Here is an 11,948-nt window from a genome sequence, read left to right on the forward strand (position 1 = left end):
TGTCACAGCTCATCAGTGATCTTTGGTGACCCAAGGAGATAGTTGAGGATAAAGGGGCTATCAAGAGGTTAGCATATTAATGGCTATGGAGAACAGTTATATGCAAAGTCCCCCAGACTGCTCTGGTTCCAGTATTGTGCTGCTGCATTGCCCGTGCGTCAGGGAATCGGTTGACTCCATTTGCTGCCGTTAGAACGCTTAGTTTTCCCAGCTGAAAGAGGTCAATTTGGAGGTATCAAGCTTCTTCCATCATATTATAGCTACCTCTTTACATTAATAGATCTCTGCGGTGAAATAATTTTAGTTTCATTTTTTCCCCCCAACCTGGTGTCCTCCTCTTTTTAACTTTATGATTTTAAACAGCTTGGATGTAGAGTTTTAGAGCTGGAAAATTTGTACGCTACGGTTTGTTTCTTGAATTTCAAAACTGGTTATATTTATTAGAATTAATACCGGTATGTGTTCTAAACTGTAAACAAAATATTTGTAGTTGAACTAGCCACAGTTAAGCACAGGTGCAAAGTCTCTTTCAGGAGTACAAATTAATAATTTCAACCCCACCTTATCACATGTGTTTTCACACAGAGCATAGGAAGCTATTTTTTTAGGTGGAAATAGTTTGGAATACTGCACGTAGAATGTCCTGAGTAAAAAGGCCAGGTAGGATGTCCTGTGGAGGATGGTGAATTTAAGGGATATGTTCTTTATTAACATATAGGAACCACTTGAAAACTCTTAAGTTCTGAACAGAGATATTCCTGGAACTTGTATTTATTTTGAACTCCGACAAAGATCTTTTTTTCCTTTAATTAGTTTGATGTTCTGGAGGAAAACATTCTGAAAGAAAATCTGAATTTACTACATTTAACATTGAACTGTTTGAAGTCTTTCCTTGGAGCCCTGTATTGTGTTTTCAAATGCAATAAACTTCCGTGAAACCAGTTGCCCAACCTATTCTACCCATAGCAATGTATTTACACTGCATAATGTTTTATTTCTTTAATCCATAACCTAGAAGGAGTAATTTAAAAATAAAATATATTACAAGCCTTCACTGACTTATTTTGAAAGCAGGCCATGTTTTTCTCCATCATTTAGAATCTTAGCAGCCATATTGACACATTTTTGTGACTAATGTTTACCAGCCAGTTCCATTTAGCGCTACTGTTTTATTAAAAGATGGTAAATGTCTGATAGTTCAGGTCTCCTGTGTACAATATATGGAGTTATGTATAGATTTATACATAAAATATGCATGTGGAGTTATTCCCAGACATGAACTAGATTTGACTGGATCCAATGAGAATAATTTTTCACATGTTCTTAGTGCTGAGAATGCTAAACTGGTGCTTATCCTCTTTTCATTTTAAATCGTGACAGACAATTACGGGGAAAATTTTCTACTTAGAATTTATTGTGTTTAGAAATATACATATAAAGAAGAGTTAATTATCTATGCTTTAAATACAAGTCAACAAAATTTATAGTAAGTTTCTTGAAGTGGGACAGATTTTCTTAAGTTTTGATATATAAGAAAGATATTTTACTATAGTATCACTTGATAGTTCTGCTGTAGTTAACGATCTGTCAAGGTTAGTGTCAGGAACTCATCATTCATTATTAAAACTCACTATGAGAAAATCTAATTTGTCATGTATAGCAGTGAATTAGGAATAACTCATCTATGTTACCATCTCTCCACAATAAGAAAACCCTTCCATCTGCCTAGGTCCAAATGCACATTACCCTCTCCAAATACACAATCTGAATAACAGCCAGCTATTAGTCTATCCGCTGGGAAGTGTCTGCAGATGTATTTTTTACTCTTCCCCTTACTGAAATTACCAGAACGTTTTCAGGAAGATATACTAGTTTGTATCTTTACAGTGAAGTTACTATCAGTATTGCGCTGCATCTATTGCAGAGCGCAATTCTTTGCATAATGATCTTGCGTATCCCAGTCTCTTGCGTTTTACTACCCACCACCTCATTTTCTTAGCTCTTTTTAATAAAAAAAGAGTCAAGAAGGTCGTGCCAAAGACACAGGGATAGTTCACAGCTGTGTGCCCAGATGGGAGATATATTAAAATTCTTAGTTTTGGTCTTTCTCCCCAAGACAACAGGAACAACAAGCTCATTTGTGAGATGGGGAAGAATATCAGTAGACTGAGCAAATCAATAGCGTGAACTTCCCTACTCAGTTTACCTCTGGTAAGTGTTGAAGAAGCAATGTCTTCTGCCTTTAAAGAGGAAACCTGCCTAGAATTGTGGAATATTTCATAAGCAGTTACCAAAAATCATATAGAAGCTTCTTAGAAATCTCAGACAACAACCGAAACAGTGGAAAAGTGAACCAAGGCTGAGATGTGGCAGAGCATAGTTGTGTGTCAACTGTGCTTGAACCAGGTGTGGAGGATAAGCAGGCAAATTTTTCTATTATTGGGAACCCCACAAATTTCCAAAAAGCTCTTAAGGTTACAAAAATGGAACACCCATGTCTCAGTGGTGGTTTTTTCCTTTAGTAATTTATATTATGTTTGAATTTCAAGCCAGCTATAAATTTTAACTCTTCACTCTTACTTAGGTACCTGATTTTCAAGGGTAATCACACTGAAATCAACACATATTCCAGACTTTAAAGGCAATATTACACTTTTTTTTATTATTATTGTTCTTAAATTCTTGGGCTTATCCTTTGTCATTGCCTGATAGGTCAGTAAAATTCAGGCATGAAATGATAGTGTCTGAGAACGAGGTTAAGACCAACTGTGTAGGTGCACTCCTTTATGTGAATGAAATATGCAAGCATAAAACTGAGGCTGGGACTAACAAAAATACATCTTGTAATTCTGTTTTTGTGGCTGTTATTTTCCATTTTTGCAGTTTTCAGTCTTTTTAAACCAGAGGGGCAAAAAAGAAACATGACAGTTGAACTGAATATGCTTTACTGGCTATCATTTGCAGCTAAACCTGTCATATTTTGACATGGCATTCTGCAAATAAAAATACTTTATTTTAAAGAAAAATAAAAAGATAATCTATCATGGCATATTTGAGAAAACCTTTTCAGAATCTCCTTTTTTCAAACCCCCTTTGCTTTGTAGATTCTTATCGTAACCAGGCACTAGTAAAGCAATGATCTGAGATTTGTCAGACTTTCTGACTTTGAAAGCCAGCTACAGAGTTCAGTTCTGGAGGACTTTTAATAGAAGTAGCCATTTTATTTCTAATGATGTAACCTGTAATTGCAACATTGGCCATTTCTGTAGGAGTTCCTTTAAAACTATTTCACGATAGTTCGTTAGCAGCTTAATAAAGAATTACGACCACTTGTAGAGTCTGTGCAGGTTAGGCATAGACCTGTAGTTCCTGTAAGACCCTTTTATTTTTAATTAGTTATTCTTTAATATTTACATAATTCTCTACATTCTTAAGTGTAGGTAAAGAAAAGCTTCATATGATGTATTATAGTGCTTAGTTTACCCATTAATTCAGCTGTAATTAACTTGTTGAAAGCTTAGAGCTTCAAAAATAAATGAGATTATTTGTTCAAAATGCCATCAGGTCTGCTTGGAATGACATTTAAATTATATAATGTAAATCAGTTTGACCTGTAAGTCCTTGTCATTATTTAGTGACATTTCATACAGAATAAATTGTTTGCAGGTTGGGTAGTGTGGTATGGAGCTTAGCAGAAAGCTATAAAAACAAATTATCCTTTCATTTTATACATCATTTGTTCAGACATTTGTAAAAATTGCTTCGTTTTTCTATAATAGAGAAGTGTCAGTCAGTGGTTCAGAGCACATTAGCTGCCTCGGATACAGACCACAGCGGTTAGCGGCTGACTCGGGTAGGAGGATGAGAGAAAGACGCTTGCATAAAATGTAGAAATCATCCTGTACCTGAAAAATAGCTGTTAATTGTCATGACTCCCTCCAGTGGCTGTTTCAGCAGAGAAACCCTCAGTACCAGCCACACACTGACGTTCTTTAAGAAGTCGCTGAGGATGGCAGACACAGCATGGAGCTCAGCGTCACCTCCCAGTGCCCAGGGTCAGCCCGCAGCTGGGAAAGCCAGTCCCGGCTTGTGTTGCGGCATTGCCGGGGGGCACAGGAGAAGGTGCCTTGGAGCGTGTGTTGGTCTGGGAACCGCCGGAGCTGGCCCCAGTAAAATGTGGACAGTGATGTGTCTTAAGACCTTTGAATTTCTAGGGCTTCAAACATGTAAATCCAAATCTCATGTACACATCTGGCATCACCTGATTTTGAACTCAGCCAGGACAAAAGCGCATGAGCCACTTCTTTGAGTAGAAAGAGAAGGTCACTCGATTGCTTTTCAGGTGTAGGAAGAGGAGGAAGTGTTGGTGAAACTCTTCATGCTTGATAAGAATGCACTTGGTTGTGTTTCATCCCTTCTGGGCGAGGGTGAATGCTTTTGGAAAGGGGAACCTCCCATCCTCTACACCTGTGACAGGCATTTTTACCAGTAAGTTATGGGCAAAGGGCACTATGGCTGTTTCCTCTGGCTTCCTTTTGTAAGAAAAGAGGCTGCAGGCTGTTTCTTGGGAGTGTTGCTTTTTGTTTTCTTGTGGTTTTGCCTTTGGTACTTGTGGGGTTAATTTTTTTAAAGAGGTTTGATTCTGCAAGTTTGCATCTTTAGGAGCCATAGGTGCAGGATTGCCATGGTAAGGCCAAGTCAGGGGTAAGTACTGCAGAGCATTATAAAATTTGAACTAATCTTGAACAAACATGGAAACAGTGTTTTCACACTAGAACTTTTCTGGCTCAAGAAGGAGCAGGCATATGTTGAAGGTGCTTTGAAAAGCATCATTTTCATTATCTAAGCTCTGCCAAGTCTCTCTGAATCTCGTCCATGTTCTTTTCAGCTTAGTAGTTCTGCTTTCCTGCAGATTCAGGATGAGTCCTTGCTGACAGCCTGTCAGAGCCATTACATTTGCATTGTATTAAATTCTAAGATGAATTTTTAATGGAACATTTTTTTTAATGGAACATTTACTTCATTACACTTGTGGCTTTGAATATTTTAAGTAAAAAAAAGAAATTTTCAAGAGATTAAATATTTTCAGACTTTAAAATGAAACCTGTTTTATAAACTGCTGCAAAACTAGTCTATCACTAGCGTTAAACTGGCCTATTAAAAGTACCATCTCTGTCCTTCCTAGATGAGATTAATGTACCAGTGCAAGAAGTTTTAGGAAGACTTTGTAATTATTAATTTCATTTGCTGAGCGTAATCTCTTGAAAGGCGACAGCAAAATTTAGAACGTGTCTGTTAACATTTTCAAGCCGATCACAGAGCTGTAAGACTGAATTCATAGCTGCAGTTTCAAAGTGCTCCCTAAAGTGCACAGCAAAGCGTCACAGCTATTTGAGTACTATAGGTGCCACATGTGCGTGTGGATGTTAGGCAACTATTCCCATTCCTTTATAATTTCATTTTACTTGATTGAATGTATGCTTCTTTCTGTTGTCTTGTCTTCATAGACCTTTTCATGGTTTTACACCCACTACGTGCTAGAAAACACTTAAACATATGACCATTTTTAATAAGCCTAATTATAGTAGTTTCTGTTGCCTGGCATTTTTACCTTACCTTTTTGCTATGCCCTTCTATTGTGTCTTTACAAATATTTTAGTTTGTAAACATGTTGGGGGCAAGGTGAGCACCAAATTTTTTTCATTCTGGGTACTTAAGCAATCTTGAGATACCAAGACTTATTTAGATAACAATTTTAGATGTCAGCTTTGAATTTCAGATGAGATCACAGTACCAATAATCAATAGCATTTCTATCGGGCATCTTCTGCATCCTCCCCTCACACCCTCCCTTCTGCAGGGACTTTTTCACCATTCTCTCCCACAGTTGTAGAATAGCAGGATTAATACTTCGCATGACAATGTTTTCATTTCAAGTGAATGCCTGGACAGTAAAAAGAAATTTTAGCACTCAGATTAAATAATTCATTTTATATAGAATACCTTATATAGCAGACACAAATCCAAGTCATAAGAAACTTCTTGAAAGGTTAAAATCATTAGGATTTAGAAACTTACAAATATTCAGAGGCTATGTGAGCCAAAGAAATACATGAAATATGAAGTAGTTTGAAATTTTCAGGATCATGTTTTCCCTAAATTTCCTCATAGTGCGTAGGAAACTTTTTATTTGCAGTTAGAGGGTATTATTGTGATTTATCTGCTTCGTATTGAAGAAAACACAGTTGCTTGAACAATTTGGTCCCTGAATAGAGGAGAGGCAGAAATTTCTTTTCAGTCTTTTATTTTTTCCTTCTGATCTGTAACAAGCAATGCAGAAACACCCCTACAGAGACTTCCTCAGACTTGTCAACATTTGTTTAGGTCAAACACCCCAAACACAGCAGTGTTTGCTGGGAGCATGCAGCTGTTAGCAGGAGTCAAACTGTGCACGGGACGGACCTTAACTAATCATCCCCATTATGAGGACAAGAATCTGAGAGAGAGGACAAAACAGGTAAGAGTGCTCTGATTGTCTAAGCTGACTCTTATCCGTATCAGCGTCTTCATTCCAGAAAACACACACAACCTCTAATGGCACATTGCAAATCACTTCGCGTGCTTTACTCGTTGAACTAACTGATCTTCATATACAGTTCCAGAATTTAACAACTTCTGTTAAACTCTTGGTACTCTGGGCAGCTGCTAACTCACAGCTGGCAGATGTGTGAATAACCGTACCCAGGGGCTCAAGCTGGTGCTGAGTGAACTGGTTTGGGTGCTGTTGGTGTTAATAGATCCTGCTGCCCAGCTGGGCTGCTAAACCCACCTGGAGCATTTCCTGATTTGCCTGGTACTCCCTTCAGTTCCTACACCAGTATGTATATAGAAACAACCTTGAGAAATTCCACACAAAGCTGGGGAGGTTGTTTTAAACTATCCTTTCCTATAATTTAGACATTCTGAAAGTCTTACAGGCGTCTACCAAGGCTTTTTTGCAGACAGCAGCACCATCCAGTGTTTTTGTGATCAGCAGCAGTGCTATTGTGCATCATAGCAGCCATAACATTGAAACTCTACATAGCTCTTGGATAAACTCTCTATATTTTTTAAATACTTAATTCAAATCACACGCATTATTGTTCTCATTTATTTCTCTGGTTCAAGACAATCATGAAAGAGCAAGCTAAGAAATAGTGGTAATGTGTCTTAGAGCTTAGATTATTTTTCTTCTACAGATTTATCAAATCTATGCCAAGAGATCTCCTGAAGATGTTTACAGAATACTGCGATCCTTTGGCACAGACTATGTGATCCTGGAAGACAGCATTTGTTACGAAAGAAGACACAGTAGAGGCTGTCGGTTACGGGACTTACTTGATATAGCTAATGGCCATGTAAGTATTATAGAAAAGATTTATAAAGAAAATACATTTTGCTTAACTTCCTTTTGAAATACATTTACGATTTGAAGAAGCGTGGGTTATTTCCATTTCATCATGAGCTTGGGAAGTCAAAATCTAATGGAGCGATTCTTAAAGTCACCACATTGAACACTGCTTGCTTTTAATGGTATTTGGTAATAAAGCAGGAGGAATTTGGCCTGGGCACAGTAAGTAATCACTTCCTGATGAGCTTCAGGTTAGCAGCACACAGACAGTGTTCCTTTTCAGGGTGTAAGACACTTTGTAGATTCAGTTCCCTCAGGACCAGTGTTACCGCAGTGTGTCAGGGGAGTTTAAGTGTTTCGGGGGCTCACGTGGAACCCCAGCAGACCACATAACGCAAGGCAGATTTGTACCTCTGACAAATCACCTTTATCCATAATAGAGACAATGATACTACAGATCTTCCTATTTTAATGGTATTTTCTTCTTCCCAGTTGTTTCATACAGTTGCTGTTAACAAACCTGGCCAGTCTGCCCCTCTGAATGTATAGTTGACATTGGTTTTAGTTTCTTGTTACTGCCTGTAGCTGTGAATTGGCTGAAGATATTTCATGAGTCTGTTCCATTTCATTACAGATCATGGATGGTTTGGGAGAGAATGAACCTGATTTGAAACCTTCGTTGTATCCTCGCTTCTGTGAGGAAATTAAAAAAAACCTGCCTTCTTACACCGTACACTTCACTAGAGTGTTTCAAAACAAAACATTCCATGTTTACAAACTTGCTAAGCATAAATAACATTTCCTACCATGGCTTCAACTTCAGTATTTTAATGCTAGGACCCACATTAGAAAACACAGAGGTTGTTTACAAACATGTTCCATTTGTAAGACTTTTGCGTTGATGGTTTCTTGTTTAATTACTATGATTCTTATTTTTTTTCGGACAGTTTACTTTCAATAACGTTCTTGATATTGCCAAAATTTTCATAGATTCATAAATAAATGCGAGCAGGGACCATTTTGATTACGAAGTCTAACTCGAATACATAGGCTAGTATTGTTTCCAGTTTTAACTGACTGGAAGACACACCAAGTGCAGCCTGATGGCCACTGCAGAAGAGCGAGCCTGTGAGGTTCTGCTCAACAGTTTGGAATTTAACTATGAAATGATAGAAATGCCACGAAAGCCGCCCATGCTACTCCTGTAATGAGAGTTTTATCCTGCAGTCTGATCCTCTTTGACAGATCCTTGTGCTCTTTCAGTGCCTCTTTTTTGAATTCTTTGGGAATGTGTGTGGATATGAGTTTCCAAGCTTGTGTGACTGCTGAATCAGTGAGTGTGCAAATAGCAGACAAGTTTGAAGAGTAAAACTTAAATCACTGTCCAGCATTTTTAGTGATACAGAAACGTACTTTTTTATAATGTTAAGCACTTAATGATGGAGCATTAAGTATTTCTAATGAGAATAAAGGTTGGAGCATGCTTGATACATGTTGCATGTTTGCATCTTTGTAAAATGCTCAGAACAAACAAAAAACCAAATTTCTCAGCTTGGATTCTCACAACACTATTTTCTGTATTCACATTCTAAGCTACAGGAGATGCTTTTTCTCTCCATGTGGATTCCAGTAAGATACCAAAATTGAGCATTGCCAGCCTTACAAAAGGAAAAGTCATCTCTAAATGCAACAGGAAACTTTTATTTAAAATATTTATTTAAAATATGTTTTGGTACTAGAGCTTTGCTTTACATTATTCCAGACACAAAGCTACACATTTTAGCACAAAATTTTTGTGCTAAACATCGTGTCCTTGCTCTTTATCCTAAAAAAATAGACTACAGCTATTTTAAATTAACTTGGAAGATTAAGCAAAGATGGGATTCAATCCTGAGAATTTTGTGATTTGTTTGTACCCGCTGTCTTTTTACCAGCCAGAACTTTGTGAATTGTATTGACTTGCTAAATGCCATGTAGATAACACCTGACTTTTGCTGTGTTTTAGTGCTGCTTCGGTTTTATATTGAAATTAGAGATTAAGTCTGATTGAAAGTCTAACAGTAATCTCCAACTTTAATTAGACATCCACTAGGATCGTTTGTTTCTTATGAAAAACAGAATTGTAATAATCAAGTGCCTCTAGGCCAATGTTGAATTAACATTTGAATACCTATAAGAGAGTTTGTGGCCTGTGCAAATAACTCATTTACAGTAATTACCACTGCAATTAATTTCTAATGATGGGAAACTTAAAGTGCTACTGATAGCAAACTCCACATTTAATTTAATCAAGATGTGTAATGAGATTAGCTTTCACAACTGAGCTGTGTTCCAATTCCAAATGATTTAAATGTTTTCCCTTTTCAGTTGTACTAAGGTAAATCACTGAAGAGATGGAGATGGTTGTCACATGCTCAAACAATTTTATATTCAGTAAATACTCATTAAACAACGTTCGATGTCTTTCTGCACTCTCCTGCTAAGGCAAAAGCGAAGGGTGCTTTAATCAGGATGTATTTAAATCAAACACTGACAGTCGCCAGGTACTTAAACTGAGCAACTGAAACTCCTGTGTAATTTCCAGCCTGTATCCCTTAATGAGGTTGGAGACCACTGCAGTTTAACTTAATACAATAATAAAACATTTTAATCAGTATTAAAACTTTAATTAGACCCGTAATGATGCATGCCTGTTCTTGCTGAAAACATGGGTCAGTGAATTCCTCGATGAGTGCCTTACAGTAATTGAAAACAAGCACACGTAAGGTAAAGTATGTCTGGGCTGTGTTGTCTTATTTTAAAATGTGGTTGTATCTTTTTTTAAAGGTGCAGTAACTTTCCTCTGATTGAAATGAGAGATCCCGAGACCCAGAGGTACCCTGTCATTTTCAGAATTTACTTGTAGGTAACAGCTGAGACTCAGAAGTCCTGACTGTAAAAGTGATTCTTTTTAAATAGACTTTTTTCAAAAATACAGCCTCTAATGTTGCCAAATTAGAAATTTGACCTTTTCATAGAAACTAAAAAGTGCATTTTTTTTTTTTAAATAAAAAAAGTAGACCCCAAGCTACCTTTGTCTTGGGAAAGCATAAAAAACAATGTCTGTTATAACCCAGAAGCACCTCAGTAACATAGTTTCTTCTTGCAGCACAAACATCCCCCAAAGTAGCACACCAGACATTTGAAGCATTAGATACAAAGTATTTTGGAGATTGTTTAACTGGTGCAGTTCAAAGTCTTTAAAGCCCAGGTAGCTTGTGACACTAGTGAACAATTCCGACAGTTCCTGTCTCAGAAATATTTCATACTAAAGGAAAGGGTGTGTTTTGCTGACTATGTAGTACAGTGTTCAAAAGACCCGTCTCCTTAAAACGGTAAAATAAGAGAATGCCAAGGAACGAGCCCACTTACTAGTCCAGAAGAGAGCAGCGCCAGCCCCAGCTCGGCCCGTGGAAACAGGAGCAGCTGCTCCCCTTCCCCATGTAAACGCTCCCCAGCACCGAGCCCCTGGGCCGGGCCAGGGCTGCCTTTGTTCCTCTAGCAGGTGGGGTCTGAGAGCCTGCGGCTTCCAGGAGGTAAGTGCTGCTTGAGTTGGCTGATAATTATTTTCTCTGCTTCCCATGTTTTGCTGTGATCTGTATTCACTACATTAAAAATGTGCCATTTTTAAACAAAAATAACTTTACCTATTGCTGAACTGCATCATCCTCATGCCCCTGTTTCCAGTGGCATCCCTGGTTGTGTTAAGTATGAGCCACCCGCAGGAACAGCCCTGGTGGTGATGCGTTTCCCAAAGTCTTACAATTAACCAGCAGCGGGAGCGGCACCACCACGACTTCACATGTGCGTTGCCTGGTGTCTGCAAGGACTTTTCGGCTCTGTGTTATCAGTGGGATGGTGGCATGAGTGACTTTTTTAGGTAGATAACAGTCACAAAATGTTATCAAGTAGCTGGAATGTTTTTAGGAGAGAAAAGCCTTTGAGATCCATAAGTATATTTTCATTTCTTGTTTCAGTGTTCTGCTGGTGAGATCTAACCTAGTTATTTTATAATACGTTGTTGTAAAGAGATGTAATGACTATTGTATACTAAATAAATAGTGCAATTTGAAAAATCACTTTTTTCATTGTTTTTACATTAGGATGGATTGAGAAAGGTGCAGTTATGGAATCAGCTTTGTTTCAGTCTATATGGAGGAAAGCAATGTATTTTTGAGCAGGAAGCTGTGACTTTTCTCAAGCCTGTTACACTGCAGATAGCACTGACTTTTTGAATCATCTTTGTGTTTTAGCAGCTTGCTGGTCTTCCTTGCTCTGTTACAAGTTAAAGGTGTAGCGGCCATGAGTTGTACCAGTCAGCACGCAGTGCACTTTAACTTCAGCAAGGTCAGTAGACTGAGGCGGTTACTCCATTCAAGTCAATTTAATTTGTTTTGACCAATAGGGATGTGCCCATTTTCACATTGTAGCTCAAGCTCGAGTATTCTTAACAAAAAGAAACCTGCATGTACAAAGTGCTTTATTTGGAGTAGGATGTCACAGCAGAGGGAAGCTTTTAA

The 11,948-nt window shown here is 37.9% G+C and overlaps 1 protein-coding gene across 9 annotated transcripts in view; it reads left to right on the top strand.

Moving 5' to 3' along the window:
- DPY19L3 (dpy-19 like C-mannosyltransferase 3) overlaps positions 1-11,507 on the top strand; it is a 30,876-nt gene extending 19,369 nt beyond the window's left edge. For 6 of the 9 annotated variants that reach the window (XM_065028399.1, XM_065028401.1, XM_065028402.1 and 3 more), the window contains 3 exons: positions 6,384-6,516; positions 7,238-7,396; positions 8,024-11,507. In XM_065028399.1, the coding sequence (XP_064884471.1) occupies positions 6,384-6,516; positions 7,238-7,396; positions 8,024-8,185 (454 nt within the window). In that variant the 3' untranslated portion in view covers positions 8,186-11,507. The other 3 variants (XR_010465811.1, XR_010465812.1, XM_065028403.1) reach the window with 3 other exon arrangements.
- Positions 11,508-11,948: the final 441 nt, after the last annotated feature.

The sequence above is a fragment of the Columba livia genome, chromosome 13 (genome assembly GCF_036013475.1).
Source record: "Columba livia isolate bColLiv1 breed racing homer chromosome 13, bColLiv1.pat.W.v2, whole genome shotgun sequence".
Taxonomy (NCBI): domain Eukaryota; kingdom Metazoa; phylum Chordata; class Aves; order Columbiformes; family Columbidae; genus Columba; species Columba livia.